The sequence below is a fragment of the Notothenia rossii genome (genome assembly GCF_949606895.1).
Source record: "Notothenia rossii genome assembly, chromosome: 11".
Classification (NCBI taxonomy): Eukaryota; Metazoa; Chordata; class Actinopteri; order Perciformes; family Nototheniidae; genus Notothenia; species Notothenia rossii.
This window is the reverse complement of record NC_136910.1, coordinates 14,009,038-14,034,574: the sequence shown is the minus strand read 5'-3', so window position 1 is coordinate 14,034,574 and position 25,537 is coordinate 14,009,038. Positions and strand designations below refer to the sequence as shown.

The window sequence follows — 25,537 nt, the reverse complement described above, 5'->3', positions numbered from 1 at the left end:
CTCCAAACATAAAGTGTGTATATGGAAAGGAAGTAGTAAAGTAAACTATGATTTGATCAAGTAGCCTACTTTCAGCCAGGACTACATAATGATGGGACACTGTTTGTGGTTGTTAATGTTGATTTACTTATCTATTTTTAATTAGTGATATGACATGCAACAAAGCTCCATGGCAGGAATCCAACCGGGAATACTGCAGATACTACAACAAGCCACTGGGAAGTCTTTCAAGTTTTTTTTCATGCAACCTTTAAATACTGAGAACCACAATGAGCACCGTTTGAGCTCATGCATAGGAAATGCCAATTAAAGTAATAATATTGGGGTGAAATGTGAATGGGGAAAGAAAACCAAAACTTAGAGTAAGTAAAACAAATGTGCTTTTTGAAATTCAGGTGAAGTGACCCTTTAAAATGTGTTATTTATTCCAATTAATTTCTAGTAGAGGTGTATTTCCTGCTTGTAAATAAATGATAGTCTGATGTTGCTCTTTAGTAAGGGACCCCTGCTCCCTCCCCCTTTTGCTGCCCTTCACCTCCCCACCATTAGAGAGACAGAAACAGAGAGAGGGAGACAGAGAGAGAGAGAGACAGATAGAGAGAGAGAGCGAGAGAGACAGAGAGAAGCTGACTCCCACCGTCTATATCGGGAGCTTGAGAGAGAAGCAGAAGAGAAAGAGAGGCTGTCACAGCGCGCAGAGTCTACAACTTGTTCACATGTAACCGCCAGCGGAGGGGAAGATAAATAATAATTACACGGATTTACAAAATGCCATTAATCCCGTGACCGGTGACCGGAATGGAAATATACGAGCCGGCAATGAGAAGTTGTTTGATCCGGGTGGTCGCGTAAAGAAGAAAACTAATGGTAGGGTTTTATTTATTTCACACAGTATAATTTCTCCACGATGTTTAGCCATGTGTGTTTTGCATCTCATCAATGCATCTGCAGTTATTGTTATTGTCTCCATCAGTTCCGAGGAAGTTCGTGCCCTCGGTGTACAGACTGTGTGTGCAGAAATGGAAAAGTTTTGGGTGGATTTGACTGTGGGTGCCCTGTAAAGACTGAGACATCGCCAATATAACGGGCTCCTTTCAGCGGACAGGCGCCCACTGGCCGTAGAGAATGAATGGGTCACTATGTATTCTAATCTGACTCGGGAGTGGACTCGGTTTAAAGTGGAAAAAGGAGCTGCTCCTTGAGTTAACAGCATGTCCAGAAAGATAATTAGGCAGATTTATCAATTACAATCGGAAACATCAAATCACAGTCACGAACTGTTGCAACGGGAGTTATTTTATTCTCCAAAAAAACACATGTTCTCACATGTTCTATCAGGAATAGTGAGGCTTCCATTAATGAGATGCGTTGTTACCGTGAGAGCCAAAACAAAAGGATCTCCCGCTGACCAATGGGAGCAGGGGAAGCCTCAGGAGGGACGGAGTGGTCCTCTCTTCCCTTTGTCCTGTACCTGAGACACCCAGCAGACCACAGACTGCCCGGAGGCAAATGTGGGATGGCTTGGGAACGCTGGCCAGATGGATCACCGTGCGTAAAAGAGACGAATTGTTCCCCTTTTTAAAAAAAAAAACAGTTTCAGGTGCCTGAAGCAGATTTATCTTATAGTTCTCATTCAGATCATTACATGTGATGAAGTGTGTTCAGGATCTGAGGAGCCATCACCTGCTCATTAAGCTTCCCTCATCTCACACCACAACATCCTTAATTGACATTTATAAACAGTTAACAGATCTCTGCCAGACTCATTGAAATGCATCTCAGGACATGCTGGGAGCATCTATACAGCACGTGGTTATAATGTGGATTCATGTGAGAGCTGATGAGTTTGGGTTAATGGTTAAGACATGCCCTCGGGGTGCATCACATCACCTTAACCTCTTCCTTCTTCCCCTCATTACTTCCAAGTTGAAGGAGTTAATGTGCAGAGTAACACAGAGCGTGTTAATTACTGTACTTGAGCCTTATGCACGTAAAGCTGCTTGCCAGGACATAACGGTTTTATACAGAAAGCGTTCAGACTAAACTAAACTAAATCAGAGGCTAATGGGATGAAAATTAGTTGACAAGAGGCAGTGATGCTGAGGGGGTAAATAGATTAGAGAAATGTGATCCACTATTAAAGAGGCTCGGTCGTTTATTAAGGACATTTCTATTATTTGGGTCTGAAATTGTCACAATGTGCTTATCCAAATCACTGTAAACTGAATATTTAGGATTTGTCAGACTTTAAATGAGACACACAATCAGATCATTTCGAGGTTTGGCATTTAATGGGAATTTTTTATTTATTCTTTGGATTTTTACAGACTAAACTAATAATTGAATATGACATTACTTGCAGCCCTAAATAGCACTTGGCTCTTTAAAGCACACATGTAATTATGATGCATAACCTACTATGTGAACATGTGATACACAGTGTGTGTGTGTGTAACAGTTTGCTTACAAGTTGACAGAGTCTGAGTGGGAAGCTGCGATGTAGGCGTCGTAAATGTCGTGGGGGATTCTCTTTCTCGCTGCGATATATTATTACACCGTGAGTGGGATGGATGATTAGAATGATTTAAATGCCAGCACTGGGTGTACACTGGAGTGTGCGTGGCCTCCAGCAGGCTCTCTGTTTTGTTTGAGCTCATTGCATCTCTCCCCCCGCAGATTTCCGTCTGTTTAGTGACTGAATTACTCCGTCCAAGATAAGTCGAGCTGCGTTATCTCCAGCTGATCGTTCTTGATTTAGATGCAGCGTTAACTTCCGTGTCTGTATCGGCGCTGATGAAGTATTCATTCAAAAAGGAACTTAAAGTAAATAAACGATGAATCACGCTGCCATCAATGAGAAATCTGCATGTGAAGCAGGGCTTTGTGCAACATGATAAAGAGCATGCAAGAAGAGACAATGAATATGTATGTCATAACTCGTCTATTAAATATGAAAAAGCAAGATGTTACAGCTTTTCAAACAGACATGTCAAGGATGAATGTTGCATCTTTGGTTTTCATTAGAAATACCAGTGATCCTTCTTTCAGAAAGAGACCAGCTGTACACTCTTAATTATGGCAACACAGACAAAGAGGGAATGCCTTTGTTATTGGGAAGGGGAAGTCAATTCAATTGAAAGGGCTGAGGGAATCTCACAGAATTCAATCAGAAAGCACTTCATCATGTGAACTGAGAAGAATGTGGCGGAAAACATGCAGAGCTGATACCCTTTTCAGATGTCCAGAGGTCATTAGACACTAACAGTGATAATGCATCCTGTTTGGACCAATCTAGAAGGGCAGACTGCATTAGTTTCAGTGCAGAAGTGATACTTCAAAGCTGTCATTTGTGTGTGTGTGTGTGTGTGTGTGTGTGGGGTGCTTCCGGGAATTGGCCTGCATTAGTTGACTGCCTCATGTTGTCACAGTATTGTGCCTTTGTGTAATTTGCTCAACATGCGCAGTGAATGTTTGTGCAGCGGAGCGGCTTTTATTAGCTGAGACATGTGGGGTCCAATTGAAGACTTTCATGTGAATTGTTCTGCCATCATGCATTTAACGTCGCACAGATTTAACACGCTGGTGCTCCTGTGTGTTTGCACAGATTTTTTTTTCTAAAAAGTGGAGCGCTCTATTTAACACTACTAATAAATCAGAGAAAAGATGCTTATTTGGAAATAGATGCATATTTTGTCAAAGCCCCGGCTGTGTTATGATTCATAAAAAGACACTAGAACTCAGAACACTTTGCTGCCTGACATCCTGCCAACCTTCTCTTGCTCCACTTTGTCTTTTGTGAGGCTTTTGTGGGACATTTTGCACCAGACTGGGCAACCGACCGTCCTAAAGCCTCACTGTCTCACGTCTGAACAGCCCTTCAGATGCCCTGCGCTCACACGTTTTCCCAATGACTCACGCATTCTGGCCCTGCTCTTATAACTCAGACACCTTTTTTTCTCCCCTTCTGTCGGATACACGCAGCCTGAGAGCCTGAAACAGCACTCTGTGCTTCTCAAATGAAGCATTTGACCTCTCTTTTAGGGGTTATTACAGTCACTGCTGCAGGAAGGTTAGTATCAAGTGTTCATCGGTGTGCAACAGTAACACACAACAGGGTCAGCTGACTGCCCTTCAGACAGTATGCATGTTCTTATGGATTGAAGCTTTTGCTTGACCAGAGTTGGCCTTTTCTCATTAAAAAAAGAACATAAATAACCTTATATATTCAATAACGTGCTTAGTGGATCAGAAAGTAATTGTAAAATGTTTCTAATAACCAATTAACTTTTTCAACCAAAAATGGCAAACCATTTATTGGATCGATTATGATCATTTGCAATTTTCTTTAACTTTATGTATCATTATAAATTGAATAATTGGTCGAGCAAAACAATCATTCAAAGAGGTCACCTTTGGCTTTGGGAAATTGTGGACCATTTTTCATTAGTTCTTGAAATTCAACAGACTAAATGATTAAATAAAAAATAAAACGAGAACTTCTCTTCAGCAACGTTGGTTCGTCCCCCAATTATAAGAGCTATAGCATTAAATAGTTAACAAACTGAACACAGCACATCCTGAAATTATAATGGATGCATACATATTTCTCATCAGTATGCAGATTGAGTTTTTGCATCAACATAAACAAACCACCGACTGTCAGATGCTGTTTTGTTTTGTGTCTCTATTTAAAGTCCAGTCCTGCTGTTCAGCGGCTGATCAAAACATGTCAGCCTTTAAGATTCTGTTTCTGGCTCCACTCCTGTCACCAGTAACCCCTTTGTTGCATAAATGTTTCATAGACAGACTGCTGTGTTTGTGAGCTGGCAGCCAAATGACAGCGGGCTCCAGTTTTATTCTGAATGATCTGTACTGGGAGACAGTATCTGACTGAGTCGCAGGAGTTGGGCTTTGAAAAGAATGGTGCATGCAGGAGCCCAGTGATGGATGGATCCTCCAATGAAGTTATGTTATGTATTCCTGATGAGAGTAGTGGATCAGCGGCAGGATTTATGTGGCTGTAGAGCAACGACCACTCCAGAAGATGCCGTCTGATTGAAGCAGCGGTCCGAGGCTATTTGTCACCGTGATGGATGAGCTTCCGGTGATTAAGCCAACATGCTGACGGATATTAATCTGTGAACGTCTTGCGTGGAAGGGTTTTTTTCTCGGGTGTTATCGGCTCTAGTAAACATGGATGAAGCCTGGCAGGATCTTGCATGCTTAAATCTTGTCATAGCCTGTAAGGGTTACACTTTTTAAGTGTAATTTTCACTGGTCTTACTCTCATTAACTACAGTACTTGAGACTTTTACAAGTCAGAATATATATATTCCTTTAAAAAATGTCCCACATTAACATGTAACCGCACACGCTTTATGGACACGTTGGTTTTTCAGATGCAAACTTGCTATATTTCCGCCCCCATAGTGATATATGACTGGTAATTTGTCTCTACTGTATGCATGGATGTATTCAGATAATTGGATATAGTGTTGGAAGCAGACCTCCGTTCATTCCTATACAAATTGCTCAGTGGCCCATGAAGCCAATCTGAAAGAAAAACCTTTGCCGATCTTCTGCATCCATGGGCACCATATGTACAAGTGTTATGTTGCTTTTCGTTAAAACCCGCATACCGTCACGTAGCACTCGACTGTCTCTTGGCTATTAGTGCTATTCACAACTCTTAGGGTCCTGATGATTTGAATGAGGGCTATTCAAGTGTTTTTACTGGCAAGATATCAGCTGAACATTTTTTTTAACTCTGATTTACGGACATATCTTTCCCAATGTAAATCAACAGTAAAAAACTATTTCTGGGCTAAAAAGCTTCACGTGAAGACACAGAACTTTTACATCTTTCAAAAAAACATTTACTTCAACGCCTACGCACTTCCTGGGGACTCACCTCGATGTAAGTCAGAGTTAAAAAGGAAGTGAGATCATTATCACTGTACAGTATATGAAGCTATACTAGCAACACATGAGGTGAGAACTCAACATGTTTTCAAAAAGCAGGAGGTTGTTCACATGCGTGTGACTTGTTATTGACATATCTGTAGGACACCTTTCTGCAGTTAGGCTTGGAGGTGCTGAGAAGGTATGTCTGACGTCCCAGAGTTGCTGTGTGCCGCTGCCAGGTTCTGGGGTCATTGCTTGTATTAATGACGCATGGGAAAATAAACTGGCTTTTATTTCCCTCACCATCTGTACCCGGGCCAGTTGTGCTGTATGGCGCCTGACAACTGCCCCCTTTTGTTGCTACTTTGATTTATGAGACAGTGTGGGGTGAGTGGATACAATTACTTATGCAGAGAAAACACACATTTTCACAATTATGTAAATACTCCTGCATTTTAAATACAAATAAAATGTCTTCATTTTAATCATTAAAACTGATAAATAATGACGTACAATATTAGTTAAGGTTTATTCCTATGGACATTCAGTACATTTTCTCGAAAAATATCTGCATTTATTCTCTGGCTGGCTTTAAAGGTAAACACTGTGCTTGAGGTGAAGGGAAATTAAAGTACTTTCAAAACCTTGGCACCCAAGCACTGCAATTTGTGTCAAAGTGTATACTCCTCCTCAGAGTTATAACTCTAAATCTTAATGTGTCAGCCTTTGAAAACCCCTAGTTAAAGCAGATTTACACCTGGATTGGATGTCCCCATATGCCCAAAAGGCGTTTTCTGCTAGACGGTCGGCCGTAAAAAGTGAAATGTTCCCATCACGTCTCCAACAGCGAACATCAGTTTCTTTCAACCATAATGTTTATTTGTCCTTAACCTTAACCAAGTAGTTTTAGAAGTGGCAGCTCAGAAAAGGCTCTTATAATTAGGTTACTGTCCTCCTGAGTTACATGCATACATCCAGAATACTGATTTGTTTCCTTTTTGACATTCTGCAGAGAGAAATTCAATTGAAAAACAATAATTCTGGTGTAACACACATTATTTCTAAAATCTATATGCACACTGCCACTACATCATGATGCTTTCAGGTACTGCCATGGAATCCCTTAGGTTAGCAAAAAGAGCCAGCATTAGTGTGTGTTCCTGTGAGTGTGTAGACAGTATCTGTCTTCCAGATGTCACTCTAATGGGCCTCCACATAGACCTGTAGGGATCTGAACAACAGTGCCGAGGAGAGATGTGCTAATTCTCCAATTACCTCCGGCTGCTTCCTTTAAATGAGCAACCGTGAAACCTTACAATGCCACAGTCATTTCTCGCTAACACTTACTGTGTTTTTTATAATGACCTATAAACCACTTAGATTGTTCTTCATGATTACATCTCATCACTGAACTGCAGACAGGTTCAATTTCTACACAATCCTAAAGTAATGTAAAAGAACGTATATGGTGATTGTAAGCACAGTTGCCTCCAGGGCTAATTCAACCACAGCAAGATGCGGCTCTTAACTATCTCAGACTGGTAAACAACAAAAAACTTGCATGCACTTGTCACCTAGCTGCATGTCAGTCTGAGTTCAAAGGTCAACATCGGGTTCCGTTTACCAGACAGCCTCAAAATGTCCAGCTGAGGCGTCAGACGGACCTGCAGGGCTGTTGGCATCTTTCAGGCTCTTTGGGAACGAGGAGACACACTCCGACCTGGCCTCGGGTCACAAGGAATTTGTACAAATGTTATTTTCATCGCTGCAGCTATCACTTTGTGGGATTATCCCTGCCAAGTTAATTTGGAGCTGGAGTTTCATATCTGTGCAGGCAGCCACTGCCAGAATGAACCTTTGGCGAGATTTTTACACTTTGCAAGATGGATGTGCTGTTGTAGTTAGAACGTTTCTCCCCCTCACTCCATTCATCACAACGTGGCCAAGCAGGTAGATTAAAATGCTTCTTTTTTGCTGCAATTGACTTCCAGAGCATACTAAACAGCACAGATGTATTATTGTGATTTATGCTAAACCTCACAGTCAAATGACAGTGCAACTGATGCTTCCGCGAGAGAGAGGTGGATCATATTGGCAACCTGAAGAAATTAAAGTCGCTGCGCAATTAATCCTCCGTATTAAAAAGGAGCGCTCTTTATGCTCACCCTTAATTTGGAGAATGAACCTGCCTGCCCGTCTGTTAAGCCTGGAGAATGTGTCCAAGCCTTCATTATTGTAGAGTCACATGTATAATGTAGCAGAGAGAAGATAAAGTTGAAAATCCGCAAGCCAAGTTAATTTTATGGATCCACTGGGATGCCCTGGAGTAGCCTTCATAAAACTGTTTCCATCAGGCCAACCCGAAGCCGCAGCGGAGCAGCAGTAAGCCAGCAGACTCCGTAATAGCCCACGTTTTGTTAATTCACACGTTTTTCTTGGCAGTCGTAGGCTAACAGTCAATCCGTGCACACATCCCTATCTGGCAGGAGGCTCAGCGCAGTTAGAGATGAAAATGACTGTTAACTAGGTGTGAAACGCTACTGCACAGGATTACTATACGTCTCCTGCAGAATTAAAAAAGAAACAGGAAGGTGCATGCACTGAAAACATCACAGGCCTGTGGTGCTTTTCATCATCACATGTAGTCAAAGATAGAAATAGTCTTTAATAACTTGGCTGACTTGTTTTTAGTTACTGGGCATCAACAGCTGATGCATCTGCAGAAAAAAGCATTCATTTTTCCATTTGTGCCGGGTAACTCTTGGAATCCTCACACATGCAGGATTTTACGAAGACTGTGGTTGGATTTTTGGGAGAAACTCAAGTTTTCCTCCAGCTTCACTTATAAGTAAATAAGTTTTTTTGAAGGAGGTTGAGAAAAAGTAGATGAGCAGCTCATCAAAAGGAAAGTTCTTGCCATCTTTCATTTAATAAATGAGCTCCTTTTAGTTGCCTTTCGTGGCTTCTGTGAGTTCAGTTTATTTCAGTCCAGGGTACCATCACCATGTTCTAAATGCTAGGCAACTACTTAAATGATATGCGCGTACTGAGAACAATGAATAGATAGATAAAACATCCCAAGTGTCCCTTTCATTACGATTTATGAAAGGTGCATTAGTCAAGGATAAATGAAAGTCTTTACACCTCTAGACATTACGAAATTCATTGCACAACCCAAGTGTTGTACCCATGCGTTAGGTGTAGTGACATGTACTTTCATAATTTCATATAATTGCAATTTTGACTGCTAACAAGATGGGAACTGTTTGCTAATTAGGCTAAACTGTGATAGATTTAAAACAATTAAGTCATGATTTCATTGAATTATCCAAACAGAATAATAAGGTGCCATTGACAATAATGTCAGCAATGTCCAGTAAAAACCTCCCATAAAAACCTCCCATCTCCACTCCACGCTTACATCTTCCTCTTGGTGTTGCAAATATCCTACAAAACCTTTTGAAAAACTGAACACTGCATGGTTTTCAAGCTTTGTTTGTACTAAAACCGTTGTTTACAACCTAAGGGCTTTCAGAATAATCCAAATGGTTTCAAAAATGGAAACAGAATCGCAGGAACCTAAATATGCTCAAAAAAAATCATGTTTATTTTTTCCATGATAGGTCCCACCAGTATTTGTATTCCTCAATCTTTATGTTCACAACTTCTGTTAGGAACACACATTCTCAACACTTAAACCCATGTCTCCAATTATTCAACTTTACTGGCTCTCATGATAGTCCCATTGAGTTTGAAAAATACACTCTGCTTTTATATGTTCGCACAGATGTGCAATGAAGGCACATTTCAGAAGTGGTTTACCAATTTAAAGTGCAGTCTGATTCCAGAGCAGAGAATAGTGTTTACAGATGTGTCCTCATGTCAATTGTGTCAATGTGCAACAACAAGTGGATGGAAAAGTACCCTGTAACTGCAATATTGTTTTAATTGTAAATATAGCTTTTAAAGTCCTACCCGCACAACTTTTTCTTCCTTTAATACAAGTTGTTATGTTAAATGTCCTTTAAGCCGATTTGGATTGGAGTCATTAATGCTGCACTGTGGGTTCTTAGAGGCATTCCACAAGAAACAGTAAACATTCCCATTGGATTAATTACCAACTGCTTTCCCCCCCGGCTCAGTCTGCTTCTTGTCAAAAAGGAAGATTAACAGTAGATTGAACTTTAGTCCACATGTAGAGAGACTGCCAGTCGGGTCTCAGACAGAGGAGGTGAGCGGGAGCAGGTGTTGGTGGAGTGATAAACAAGTGAGAAGGTGGCTAAAGCAGGGGTTCCCAACCTTTTTTCCCAAGAGCCCCCCCAAAATGCCTCCTGTTGGAAGTTGCGCCCCCCCACATACGCACAAGAGGGGGGGAGGGTAATTAAAGTTTAAAAGTCTCAATGTGAAGTATTTTGTTAAAGGAGGATGAAAGCGTAATGAAGGAGCACTTTTGGAGTAATGTAGAGACGAGGCTTTTAGTGACAATCATGTATTGCCATACTGTACAATTATATGTAAAAAAAAAAAAAATGTAAAAAAAAAAAAAGTCTAAATATGATATTTGGCCTCAAATCATCTGAGGCCTGGCGTCCCCCCTGCGATATTTGGCGCCCCCTAGGTTGGGAACCACTCGTCTAAAAGGAACACGTCAGGTTAGGTAAAGGGTCAAATGTTACCATACCAGTAAAATGGTGTTCTTGCTTATATTCATGGTTAAAAAAAACAGGTGTTAATGTGATCCCCAGATAGATACTTCCACATTTTAGTTGGACCGTCTGTGCGAAGCCAGGTTCTTTAAACACCATCTAGGAAAAAGGTTGTTGTGCTGAGTTGCTAGAATTAGTCAATTTAAATGTTTCATGCTGCATGCGCCACCCACATTTAAACAAGACTGAAGCTTAAGGGAATGAGGAACCCATTTCAAAAATCCCCAAAACATTAAGGCCTCCTACGCAGTACTGAGAATCCATGAATCAAAGTGATTTCCTAACTTTTCGTTGACTTTGCTCACGTCTTACTTACAATGAGTTGTCGCTATCAGTAAGCATTCTGTGTCTCCTATGTCTATTATTTCAACACGCATCTCAAAATCTGTCATCAACACAGCTTTATATTTGAAGAACAATGACACGGATCAAGAGGAAAAAACACCCGACCATTGACACAGAGAGATAAAAGCAGAAAAAAAAGATAAAGTGGAGAAACTGATTTTATAGTGACTAAAAAAAATCACTGTTAGAAAGATCTTATCTAAAAATACATTATCAGGAAGAATACTAAAATACACACAAGGCTGTCTTCCGAATTATTGGAATTCATCGGGGTATACATTTTCTAAAGTTATATAAGTTACAGACACATCCGAGTTCATCCTGATACATTATTCATCGGGAGCTGCTGTTCAAACGCAGGTTTTGCATATGCCCCTCAAACTTGAAGCTCCTTCTCATTCAAAAGAGAAATCCTTGATTGTGTTAGAGATGCAGCTCTTCAAATAAAATTACAATTTTTTATTCCAAATTTCATGTAAACTAAGCTCCCTTCCTAGATTAGACAAATTAACTCCCATCTTTCTTTTCATCTCTACATTATCATTTTCAGTAAGCGTTCTGCGTAGAGACCAGAGCACCCTATGCTCCTCATAACATATCCATTACCGCAATCAATAATTTAAATAGCAGCCATTGTTTTTTTTTTACGCTTTTTAATGACACCATCTTAAGCACTTATCCACCTCAGAAGGAGCCCAGGCTGAAGGAGGCTGCCAGTGAAATTAAAATAATGAATAAAAGATAAGCTGGAAGAAAGTGCTGAACTGGGACTCTGAGTGAGATCCCAGCAGAGCAGCAGTTATGAATCATGGGCAGAGGGCACATTGCACGCCACCCTCAAAGTGTTGATAATTTGACCCGGTGGCTCCTCGGTCAGGTCACGGTCAGGTCCTCTGGTCTCCTGGGGGGGGGGGGGGGGGGGGCTGCTGCCTGACTTCCTGCAGATTAGATTCTGATCGTTGGTCAACAGTATGTGTGATCTGGGGGAATGTGATGGCCGACTCCTCCCTGGGTAATATGATGAATGGAGCCACTCTGAGCCACGGTGAATACTGATCTTTTCCTTCATTGCCTGTGTTACGATTTATATGATTAGATTGGGCTACATACCCCGGGGGACGCTAAAGAAGGAAGTGTCGTATTAGACAGGTCATAGGGCTCCTGCTCGCTCCATCATCAATGGTTCTGTAGAGATGTAGCCCCATGCATGCAATCATATTTCCAGATGCTCTCTTGTACTCCCGAGCCTTTGTAAGGAGTCATTTCATGCTTCAGCGGCTCGCTTTGGTTCCCGCTTCATTTTCTGTCTCCACTGATGCCTTTTCCAATTTATTTCATTTATCTAAATAAATGCTTCATAGTTAAGGCTCATCATTTTCATTTCTGTCATGTATTTATTGCGACACTTTTCATTTTGAAGATTAAAATAGGATCCAAAACAATTAATAGAAGATTTGGGTAAAAAATGCAATACACTTGAGTTTAACCCTTTCTTTCCCTTCCTGGCTGCATGAGAAGCTCCCACTTTATGATTTCCCACAATTCTTATGCCTCCGAGGCATTAAAGACTGTCCTTTTTCTATCCTTCTATTTTTGTAAAGTTGATATCTAAGGAACGCCCGGTGAGAATGTATTCACTCGATCACAATAAGAATAGCATTTGGTGGTCAAATGTCACTGTGACATCACAAAGCGTGTTTTTGGCCATAGCTCGAGCATTCATATGAGAATTTTACACAAATGTGTAGTAGTAGTCACAACATTTTGGACCGACACAGATGTAAACTTCAACTTCTCTGGTTGGCAGATTATACAACGAGGAAGTAATCCTGTCTCTCTTTATTTATAATATTTAGAGACGGCCTCGTCACAAGAAGACCACATTTATTGAAAACTGCAGTGAGCAATATATGTATGCAGCAGGAAACAACGTTTGTATGTGGGGTAAAATCTAGTAAGTGTTATTATCTTAGGAGTGGCAAAGTGACAAATTCCAATTCAACATGTTACCCAACTTTACTTTGTCCAGATTGTCTAATTGTACCATAAACAGATTGCTCACAGAGAATAGGCTAAAGATTTAAACGGGTTGTCGTCGTATCTAAAATCAGCAAGGATGTTAAGGATTTTTTGTCTTTATGTTTGCTTAAAATCAATCTGCTCCACAAAAAGAATCATGACTTGTTGCTGGAATTAAGTGAATACAACGTGACACCTATCCACAGTTTAAGGTGAGAGATCCTGTCCCTTTAAGATCCCTCTGGCAAATTAAAATAGCCTTGATACTGGAAGAGGCAGACCTCAGTGTAATCAGCAGCTATTTATCACCATCCCACTTTAACCAATCACAAGGTTGCTTCAGTGTCACATGTCAGGCTCTGTCTCATAGCTGTGCTAGCCCTGCAGTGGCCTCACGCTGAACTTTAATTATTGCGAGTGGCCTGGTGGAAAAACATCTTTCCCCAGCTGACACAGCGATGACACCCTCTTTGTTCCTTCTTCCGACTGCTTCCATCACGCTCTTGCCCGACAGTGCTTCCTGTGTTTTTCGTGGACGTTAACCAAAATCCACTTCCCTTCTCTGAGAATTTTTAAGAGGTCGTGGCAGTGAGGGGATTTGAAGACTGTTTCTCACAAGGGCCCACGTGTTAAATGAATGTTTACAGCCCTGCGGCCAGCATTGGCTTTAACAATCTGCTCATCATCTATTTGTGTACAGAAAGCCATAACGGGAAACTGCCCGAGCCTGAAGGCATGTACTGTTATTCTGCTTACATTCTGAAGTCATTAGCAGTTTAGTCCTCTGTTGTCTTGCTTATTTGCTTAGGAAGATCTGTTACTGGTCCTAGATGGGAAATGGCTTTGCAGAAGAGCTTGTTCCAGAATGACTAACAGCTTTTTCCAGTATGACAGTGAATGGTCGAAATCGGTATATTAGAGTAGGTCGAGAGTCCTCCTGGGCAGCTGCACACGAGGACTCTGCGGACAGAATGTGCTATTCTATCCTCAAGGTGTCCCAAGTCTCTTCATCACAGGGTTTTCCATCGTCATTGTGTCCTCATGTTTCATATTCCTCCACACCTTGAATTTAGCAAAACAAAGCACTTGCTGGCTTTATCTCTTTTCTCTGGCTCTGTGGTTGTGAAGGCAAGCTGCCAGCAGAGTATTCTTGATGCTGTGCACATTCGTCACAGTGTCTATAGGAAAATACCACCTTTCTGTTTTTGTCTTTAGGGAGGAAGAAACACTGCAACACACCTGCACAATGAATCGCGGATAATCACCTGTTTACCTTCTCTTGTTTATCAGTCAGTATTCCATGACATTATCTGCTTGGCACACTGTTTGTAGTGTCTGTAATGCATACTGACAATGACAGCTTGATTGATAATCCTATCTCTGATTTAACTTGTGATAGTAAATTAGGTATCCGGAGATTAATTAGTCTTTGGGGATTTAAGCATTTTTCCGTTGACTCCTTTTTGCAATACGGATCAGGTTCACTTTTACTTATGAAAACCTCATGTCTTTTCTCACTGCGCCCCAGTCTCCAACACAACCTCTAATCTTCCTGTTGCTTGGGCAGATAAGTCAAGTTTAAGCTGTCATGCTCTGTAAACAACACTGAATAATAAAATGAACTCTTCCACACAAGAAGAACTTCCTCTTCGGGTGCTCTGAGGACTGACTCACAAAACTGAGGAAAATTGTCTTTCAGAGTATTTTCAAGAGTTCCCTGCACTAAAGAGAAAACAAGCCGGAAACATCTCATTTCCGCTGTAAATGGGTTAGTGATATATACCCAATAGCAAAAACAACATCTTTTAATCTTCTCCAGGAGTTGAAAATAAAGACAATAACAAAGGGAAGTCTATGGGGATGTCTTGGATACTTGAACAATATTCTGTTATGTGGAGCACTGAGTTCTGCCTAGTCATAGAACTAGCTGGCACTCTTCGAATTAAACTAAAAAGGGCATTTCAGGGGCATGTCAGCAGACCATGCAATTAGATTCTTCTATTTGAAATTCAAGAAATTGAGGAAGTAAGACAGCGTGCTCTCGACTGAACAGGCAGACTCCTATTGATAAGTAAAATCATTAGCCTTTGCTGTGGTTTCAGGGAGGAATAAATAAAGGGCTGAAAAGGGTTTTTGTCATTATTTTTGAGTGGACAGTACGACATCAACTCATGGTCAGCATAGGGAAAATTCAAAGATATTCCTACCCTGCAAATTAAGCCTTGTCTGGTTTGTTTCCAGTCACCACTCTTCATAGTCCATGACAAAAAAGCACATTTTCACTTGAGAAAAAGCTGCAAAATAAGCAGTTTTAAATGTGATTTGCTACAACTTTTTAGTGGTTGACAACAAAAGATTCCCAGTGGTGCTTTAATAAAGTACAAAAAAAGATAATGCATCCATTTACACACAGCATCTTTTCACACAAATAATCAATCATAACACATTGACAGTGGTAAACACAAAGAAAGGAATTGTTCAGCAAAGAATAAAGGTACACAAGGGAACAGCAATTAGCTGCCACTGTGTGAGATTGGTTGTTTTTTCTAGAGCAGAGACGGACAGCTATGAGCGGAGACGGCAGACTTTAAAACAAGTCTGCCTGATTGCCTGTTTCACTGATCCGCCTCTGAATGACAGGGTAAACAGCGTGGACAGGGCTCACTCTGATGAGTTATTAGGGCCGTAGCAATTCCATTTGTACCACACAGGGAGGGAACTATCAACACAGTATGCAGGCCATTAACACTGTTGCCAATGTCTTTAAAGTTAATTACAATCATTATGATTTTCAGTTATCTGTGTGGTTAATGGGTTTGATCTCTCCAGTCAGATGACTCTTACACTTGGAACTTTCTGACTCCCTAAGTGAGTGATATTTCTGCCCAACAGCTTTGTGCTGATAAAGATATTAATAGATGTTGTATAGTCAGTGTAGTTAAAATGCTTTTCACGCCAAAGGCCCGATCTAAAAAGTATAAATGATTGTAAGTCGTAACATTAGCAACTACATTTTTTGATGATTCAATATTAAAATATTAGTAACTGAATAACCACGTATGTTGTTATCGACCAATTTTTTTTTGGTCAGCCTCAAGAACCAGTTACAATCGTTCAAAGGAACTTGATTTTGTTGCCGGTGCCAAGAAAAATTTGGTGAAATCCATATTTGTAACAATTTTTTGCAGACAAAGTCAATTATGCAACCTTGTGTCTTCTTTGTCCGTTGCCCTCCAGCCATTTGTATGTTCTAAGCTGTTTCATCATGTTTGATTGACAGGGCCAATGTATTTTCTTTATGAATAGAGGAGATCTGTCAAGCTGCCAGTCGCCCACTGCTACAGTTATCCGACTGATTTGATTTAGATGCCAGTTCCCTTGAGAGAGACATTCTCTCGTCAATGACAGTCTTTTTTCCTCTTTCACATCATCTTTTTTTGTCCCTACATGTCTCTAGTTTTAACCCTCAGGGCCTTTCTAACGTCCCTCTATTTTAAATAGCCTTGTGTTCGAGCTCCTCATTGTGTTCAGCCTTGATGAAGGACACAATCACTCAATAAGTGCTAATGGCAAGAAGACTACAGATGAGCTCATCAATGGCAAACGGTGGGCTTGATACTAAAGTGAAATCCTGAACATGTCATCCTACATATAGCGCTTTAATTTAACAGTTTTGTGTCAATCTCTCTCTTAGGAAATCTGACCTGTTGCAATTACATTTCTGTTAAATGCAAACCTCTTAGTGTCTAGAAAGGTTTCATCCCTTTGGAAAATGCCACAGATTGCTAAATGGGACCCAGACTACAGACTATATAAATAACAAGAAGCACATAACTCTATGTTATAGTGAACTTTATTCACTAATAAAAGCACTGATATATTATCCGTCAAAGCGCAAACAGTTAGTGAGGTAGATATTGTAACCCAAAACCCTTTGCTTTCTACAAAAATACATGTTTTTTAGCCAGTGCTACATATAATCCTGCTCACACCAGATTCATATCTCAATGTAGTTTCATTTTCTTGCTTTGAACCATTTTTGTACAGCTCTGACAACTTCTTGAGGGCTGGAAATCAGTCTTTTCAGAGTGGGGCTAGTTATTTCTCCACCTGTCTCCCAGAGAGCTGTACGGTGACACTGAGCGCCCAGCTGGGGGTAAATGACATCGCTTGAGCAGGTATGCAGACAGGTGCTCTCCAGCCTTCCTCTTATCAGCCCTGCCGCAAGCTCAGTGAATACAGAGTCGTGCGAAGGGGGCTAGGCCATAGGCGGTGGGAGGGGGGCAGACAATATCAGCTGCCGTGAGGAGGAGCGATGACTCACTTCCATAGGGCCCTTATCTTATGATGTATGCAAGCAGGAAGCAGGTGTACCATATGTCAACTTCAAGTCTGTATCCATGCAGTTTCTAGGCTTCTGCCGTATTCTCAAGCATCACACACATCCTTTGAAAATTGTCCTAAACCCTGGGCTCTGTTGGCTTTTTGTCATTATGCTGTAGTGCGTTTGCCGCCATCATGTTGGCTCAGCTCCAGACACAAAGAAAGCCTCAAGGATAAAACTACACGTTGCTGCAGCAGGAGCATTATCATTAAAGATCCCCAATTCCTTTGCCCTTTAGACATTGGCCCTCCTTTTATCTGGGAGTGACTGTGTTGATCCATGTGACTTCACACGGAGGAATACCATTTTCTGATAATATAATAATCCCCTTCTTCGGTCCAGCCCGGGTATCTCTCATTTCGGTGTCTTTCAGGAGAGTCTGACACGTAGCCTGGTAGTTTCTGGGCTGAATGCATCCCTCGTCCTTATCACTCCCTCCATATTGTGACTCTAATGCACAGGGAGGGGGAGAGGATGGACTGTGAAGATGCAAAGGGTGTTGCTGTGCAGTCTGATTAAAACAGGAAGTGTAAGTCAGTGAAATTTGTTTATCCATGCAAAATGTGATTGTTTCCATTGGTCACAATCAAAGTGATGTTAGATTTTCCAAACCATATTGACATTTGACTTGTTACTCACTTCCCAGTGGCATTTCATCGAGCCTAAGTCATCAATATTCGGAGCAGACAGATTTCTGCCATCGTTTTTCTCTGCTGTCAATTTATTTTATTTTGTTCAGCCCGAGGTTATATTGCTCAAACTGCAGAAGCACAGAGGTTTAAAGGAAATTGCCTTCAGCTATATAATCGTTTGTCTGCTTTCACAAAGTAGCATTATGTTGTAATTCGGATTTTCGGAGACAGAGGGATATTATGAGATGTACTTGAGGTATGAAATGTACAGTACATTGAAACAAAAATTGAAAAATTGCTAAATGTGCCTGGCCTTGGTTGCAAAAGAAATTGCAAAATTACCCAATGAAACAGATACACAAATGTCAGCATTTGAACAGGATGTGACTATGAGTCTATACTTTGTCACAGTATAAATTAATGTGACGCCACTTTTAGTTGTTCACTTCACAGAAAAGCGTAGGCGGAAACGGAGGGTTATCTGAAATCATTTTGTGGGTTCAAAAGTTGCTTCATAGTTAGTCAATGCAGTTGACTGTGTTTTTTCTTTCATAGGCAGGCGTCAGTGGATGAGGTGGGCTGTTCTCCACAACCCATCATGGATATCAACCGTCAGCCATTCCCCCAGCTCAAAACCTCCTGTCCTGCTGGCTCCTGCTCCATAACTCCCCCCGGTGTGTGAGCTGTGACACCTGGGACTCGCAGGCTGTTGACAGCACGACGCAGATGGACTACAAATACAGCCTGCTGGGCTCCGCAGTGGACGAGTACCGCAAGAGGCCGCTGCTCCTGCAGGTGGACGACACGCCCATGAACCTGTTTGCGGTCCTGCAGGTGAAACGGGAGCTGCCGAGGCGTTGGAGCACCTTGAGCTGCTTCCGTAAGATCCGGCTTTACAGTTTCCTGTTCGGCCTGGCCATCATGTTCCTCATCATGGCTTCATACATCCTGACGGGGGACAAGAAGGGTCTCCTCCTCACCCCTTCCCCCTACCACTTCAGCAGCCTGGTCAGCCCGGGACCTTTTGCCTTCAACCTCTCCTCAGTCAAGGACTACGCACATATCAAACTGGTGGTGAAGTCCATCACGTCCAAGGTGGAGTTTCGCAGCAGTCGGCAGCCCCCAGAGCGCAAGGCACTGGTTAACAGTGAGCCACATGTGAGTATAACATATATCTGTCCTAAAGTAATCAATGGGATAATAAGGACACAAATTGTATCGATATCGATTTGTTTTTATCAGATTCAAATGTCGTAATGAATTTGTTTTATAGTGTAAATGTTATCTCTATAATTTAATCATATTACAAACACGGCCCAGAGTGATATTGATCTGTCTTTTAATTGACAATCACAGATGTGTCTTGAAGCGTAATTAATGCTAAGGGAGGGGTGATTCAAATCTGTATTCCTACCTACCCACCCTCTACACCGGGTTCAATACCGCTACACTGTTGCAATTCCCCACTGGTTGCAGTTTCTAATTGAATTTATAAAGAGATAAAACTGTTCTGAAACACTTCATGTCACACCAGATAATTGCATATGTCTGTACCAATTTTTTTCCAGAAGGGATTTAAAGCTTAAAGTCATCCAACAGCCTTCCGACACATTTGCCCCGTGGCTTTCTCGCCGTGTCCGTCTCACCTCAAAGCCTGGTTCAATTAATTGTTAATCCTAATGATAATGGCTAGGGCTATTTGCAACATAACTAATTTCTTATTGAACCAGCTAATGAATAGGAGAGTGTGGCCGCGGGCGAATCAATACGTCTGTGGATGGATCCGGAATTTATTGTCCTTAGGGTGTCTCACAGGCAGAGAACAAGTCATAGTAACATTTTCTTTTGTTGCGTTTGATCACTTAAAAACACTTGAATTGAAAGTGTGATCAAGGAGAGATGGTAGGTTGCATTGCCCTCAAATTTACTTTTTATTTTGTAAAAATGTGCTTGAATTAAGAACATTGGATTTTAAATCAAACAATAAAACTATTAAGTTGAAGTGTTCAGGGTGACCACATACATACTCTTTTTAACGCAGGACAATGATTCAAGTTTCTTATGGCCACACAGTGGAATGTTCCTGACTGGCCAAGTCAGTGGTCTGACCTCAATTCAACTGATCATGTTTCAACTGCTGAGGACCAGACTGAGAGCAAAACAAGGAAAAAGTGAAGTTGGCGGCAGTACATGCCAGACAGAGCATCATCAGTAAAGATAGCTGTATTAGCATATTGTGTTTAAACAGCCGTTTGACTTCAAGTTAACTTTCTATCCCATGTTGTCTCCTGGTGGAAGGTGTATAAACATGGCTACAACTTCCACATTGTTCTTAAGAGAACAATCTCAGATCAAATATGTGAACTTCTCCAAAGTTCAGAGCCAACACAACAACAAATAATGTCTGAATGTAAAATGTGCACTGTGTCAAATTGTCCAAACATATAAAGCTAATTTACTGCCCCTATAGAGAGTGTATACTCCTGAATAAACGTGTCATGAGAATGCGGTTGGATCCCTCAAAGACAATGTTTGCTTACACCTACCAAATCAGTTGCCTGTACCAGAAAGTTGTGTAAGTTGTTCAAACAAACCTCTTCCTTTAATGTGTCTGTCAAATGCCCAGAAGGTATTTATCCTTCGTTACGCAGCCTTAGCAATGTTTATTTCAGGGGTTTAAAGGCTTTGTTTGAACTTTGTAGGGAATCATTTGGGAAGTACAGTGAGTCAGAAGATTAACCTGGCTGCTTTATTTGCCTTCACAGATGTTTTCTGTTATCCCCCGCAAATTCCTGCCTGGTGTCAAGAACCCCTGCTGGTATGAGGAATACACTGGCAATATCACCTCGGACCCATACAGGACAAACTTATATGCACGCTATTCGAGGCGCTTTCGTACAGTTTTTCAGCACTTGAGGAACACTTTCCGAGAACACGTGCTTCACCACGATGGGAAACCCTACCGCATGCGATGCCTTCCTTATTTCTATATCATCGGCCAACCAAAGTGTGGCACAACGGACCTGTACGACAGGCTGAGGCTGCACCCCGACGTCAAGTTCACCACCTTCAAGGAGCCACACTGGTGGACCCGCAAGAGGTTTGGTGAGTAGCAACAACTGTATGTTTGCTTTGGCTGTGAGGAAAATAAAATAATGAAATTGACAACCTACTATCATTGTATCGTTAAGATCCTGTGTTGTGATCAAATTCCTTAACTTTATTACACATTTCAATCGTTAATTTGGGGGGAAGGTTATTTGCAAATTGACTGACAACTTAACGCTGTTTAGCCCAATATTTCTACATCAAATGTGCCAGAAATTGCAGCTGCAATCATCATAATAATGTGAAACCTATCTGGATGCGATACCTGCATGATCTGACAATAATTAAGTATCTCTAATGTACTCTCCCAAGTATCTCGCAACATAATTAACCGAGCAATGAATATTCAAGATACTTTTTGTGCTGGGCGTGAGAAAATGTTAAACTGTTTATTTTGTAACAGAGTTGTAAGCTCCACAGGTACAGCTCTAATTGTGTATTTCATTTCTTTATTGCCTCCTACATTCAACATTTTGAATGCTAATCGTATTTCTGCTTACACCTACTGTGTGGTTTATCTCCATCATTTCACATCCTACAACTGCAACTTCCCCATCTTGATATGTGAGCTCATGCAGTGGCTGTGCTCATTAACCGCTCAACTAGGACGAGACGCACAACAATCTAGACTAACTGCTTCCTCATCACTATCATCAGTGTGCGTAGATTTGTCTCTGTGGTAGAAATGCTTACAAAACAACACGACGAAAACACAGCATGTGAAGCCTCCTCGCACACTTTGAACCCACACGTGTGGGTGCACCGTTTCCTGCACTTGTTCCTCACGACACACTTTTCTACCATGAACGTCTTTCAAGTTCTTGCTTTATGGCTGCTCCATTTCTACACTCTGTGGATTTTGTGCTTCTATTTAAAAGTTAAAAATGTATTTTATTCAACAGCAATCATTTGATTGTATAGAGGGAGCTGTGGCATGTTTTACTAGCTCCTAGAGGCATATTTAATTCTATGCCGTTTTAGGAAATATTTGCCAATTGAGCAGGAACAGATGCGTTATCACATTATTCAGTTTCAGTTTTTCCTAGACACATTCACAAACTACTGCCATAACCTTGTTTACGCAGCTTCTTCATGGAGTTTGAACAGGTGGTAATGTGTCATTTTCTCAAACAAAGAGATCAACTCTCAAACTGTGCGTCGTGAGCTAAAAGCTGCCTCGCTGTAGACATTTGGTAGTATGGCATCTTCTAAATGCGTTGATGCCATCGTGTGTTTGCTTCACCATGTGTGTCTGTGATGTTGAAAGAACCAACACACCACCGCAGATGGGTTTAAAAGCCATGAGGGATCTGGAGTAGGACTATGCGGGTAAACTAAAAACCCTATTAAAACAAGTCAAACCCCCTTATTTAACTTGCAGATGCTTTGTTGAACTGCTCCTTTGGTTTGGTAGGGTGACTTTTTTTGCTTCCAAATGAAGGCAAATCCTTATTCTTAATAAATACTATGCTTGTTGTTTGCTTTTATAACTGCCATTAAGATCCATGAATAATGGAGGATCTTCAACAGCTCAAGAAGCAGGCGTCAGGAGTGTCAGTGTGTGTGTGTGTGTGTGTGTGTGTGTGTGTGTGTGTGTGTGTGTGTGTGTGTGTGTGTGTGTGTGTGTGTGTGTGTGTGTGTGTGTGTGTGTGTGTGTGTGTGTGTGTGTGTGTGTGACACATGTATTTCAACATTTGTGAAGAGTAGCAGTTAAACTGTAGTGCACAAAACTGTTCAAAGTCAGCTCTGATTACAGAATCGGAAGCTGATTAGATAAGGACTTTAGAAGTTAAAGGAAGCGCACGTACAGGATTTAGATTACTTCACGATTCTCCTTTAAAAACCGCAGCCGCATTATCACATCAGTTCAGCATGAGAACTCCATTTTTTAATGCTACATTTTCACTGTGGAGGACTGCTCAGCAATGACTGATACATACATATTTGTTTGCCTGTAGTTATACGGCTAATAATTACTTAATGATTTTATTTCACCTAAGGGGTTTTGGCATATTACTTGTGAGGGAACTACGTACACAGTATTGGCCAAATTTCATCCAAATTATTTCCGCAAATATCAGAAAGAGGCTTAAATGTTGCAGTCAAAATGGTGCTTTTGAAGTTTAGCCATTTGCTGACTATGCCCTTAATCCCTCTGAGGCTCACACAACCTAAACTGGAGGATTGATCAGCATGCATGCAAGACTTAATTTGATGTGTTGTGTTCAGTTTGAGTTGATAATTATTTGTAGCGTGTAAAGCGGCTGGATGTGGATGAGTTGTTTTCCTTAATTTGTCTGCCTTGTGTTTTTGTTGAGTTTGGGGCAGCAAATGCAGCTGTATCCTAAGGACATAGGTCCCACTCAGCTACCCCCTCCCCACCTCCCCATCCCTTCATCTTTGCTGCCACTCTCCCTGTCCCTTGTAGTGTTTCACTTAAAGCTATGCACTGGTAATCAGCACTTTTCTCTTAAGGCATCCTTTGAGAACATTCTGAATTCAAATGGTCTTGTTTTGTATTTATTTATTTCGTTCCCCTCAAGGCTCTGCTCGTTCGAGGCAGTGAAAAGGTGATTTGATGCGATGCGCGTCACATAACTTTCCGAGAGGAGCAGTTTGAATCTTAAGCAGATGTGCCAGGAGTACACAGTGCCCATCAAGAAACACAGGCTGTTTAGAAATGATGACACGCACACAAGCACCATCACACGTCGTACAAGTGTAAACCCCTCTGAAATTATAATGACGCATGCTGCGTGTTTGGAGAGTTTACTAGAGTTTTCCAATCATGTTTTCTTGGTAACTAAAGAACTGTAAAACCATTAAATCACACTTGAAAGACACAGAGGCCTGAGCATCCTTAATATTCTCATGTCTCATAGAGACTCCAAAGTCCCTGTATCCCAACAATCAGTAAGTATACTGAAATCCCACAATGGTTCCGATAGGAAACATACTGTATTTACTAAACCTGCATGTGAAGCATAAAGATGACATCGGTCCTTAACTGGAAACAGGGAAAAATAAGCAGGGTCAGCATTTCCTTCTAAATTTGGATTGGATTTAAACTTGGAATGTATAAGGCCACACGAAAGCCTATTGACCACTTTTAGTGTAATCATCAAACCCGTGGAGAGAAGAGGGCACGCCAAAACAAATAAAATCGAAATGGATACACACAGATGCCTCAGATTCTCAACCAAACAAAGAATCCGGATAACTTGCCAACCAATCTTAACATGCATTAAACATGTATAACCCACAAAGTGTATTTACCATGCCTGTCTTCTTCCTCCATCAGGTATCATCCGTCTGAGCGAGGGCTTCCATGACCGGTACCCAGTGGAGGACTATCTGGACTTGTTCGATCAGGCTGCGAACCAAATCCAGGGCAACCTCACAGCAAATGCCAGTGGAAGCCCCAGCCAACCTAACATCATCGTAGGTAAGACACATGACTTTACATTGGTCGGTCAATACTATGAGGTTCAATGAAGGAAAATGTATTACAATAATTTGCAGTCAATTCCATTCAATCTGAATTGTTCCTTACCAATGGATTTTTTTAACCAATTCACTTGTTTTCTTTGAGCATCAAATGGATGAACATTTCTTTCCATATGGTAATTAGTGGCAAGTGCAGAGTATAAACTTAGAACATCACAATCATAAATGCAACTGAAAACAAGGCCCATGTGCAAAGCTCAAACCCACATGATGTGTGTTCTGGAAAATATATTTGTTGATGTTTTATTTGGATTGAACATTAGTGGTAAAGTGCCAGAGTCACTAGTGACAAAAAGGGTTGAGTCACTATCCGTGGCGTCTTTATAGACTTAAAATACAAAAGCTATCCACTTTATAAAGTACTGCCCTTGATATAAATGGGATTTTAACGTTTTAATCCAACTTTCAAACGCTGACACTCCAGAGATTTATTATAAAAGGTACTCCAATGTCCTGGGCCCAGAGTAAGGATCTGAATCAGGGCATATTTGAATGGATTGATGCACTAAAATAAAGCCAATCTAATTTGTGATACGTCTTCTCATTTACATACACATTATCATAAACATTCACTCAAGTCATATAAAAATAGTAACTTGAAAAGCATGGTGTGTCAGATTTAGTAGGCTACTTCGGCTAATATTGGGCCAAAAACATTGACGGTACACCAGTTTTCAAGTGTTTATGTAGGATCCTGAATAAAAGGCAAACCAAGACTGAACAAGCCCCTCGTAATATTTATTTTACAAACTAACCACTGACCTTTGTCCAACTCTTATCCGAACCCAAATCTGCTTCTTTTTCTAGAATTCAAAACATATTTGAAAAAAACCACAACTTCAAACCACAAATCATGTGAAACTAGCAACCTTTGATTGGCAAACTATTCTAGGAAGTTGCTCTAATGTCTCTTCCATTAAAGCACCTCTGCT

At 41.0% G+C, this 25,537-nt stretch overlaps 1 protein-coding gene across 1 annotated transcript in view; it reads left to right on the top strand.

Moving 5' to 3' along the window:
- The first annotated feature begins 638 nt into the window (after positions 1-638).
- The window catches only part of chst15 (carbohydrate sulfotransferase 15), a 31,632-nt gene continuing 6,733 nt past the window's right edge, over positions 639-25,537 (top strand). The window contains exons 1-4 of the mRNA XM_079656887.1: positions 639-867; positions 18,546-19,148; positions 20,756-21,095; positions 24,400-24,543. Of these exons, the coding sequence (XP_079513013.1) occupies positions 18,717-19,148; positions 20,756-21,095; positions 24,400-24,543 (916 nt within the window). The 5' untranslated portion in view covers positions 639-867; positions 18,546-18,716. The remainder of the gene's footprint in view (positions 868-18,545; positions 19,149-20,755; positions 21,096-24,399; positions 24,544-25,537) is intronic.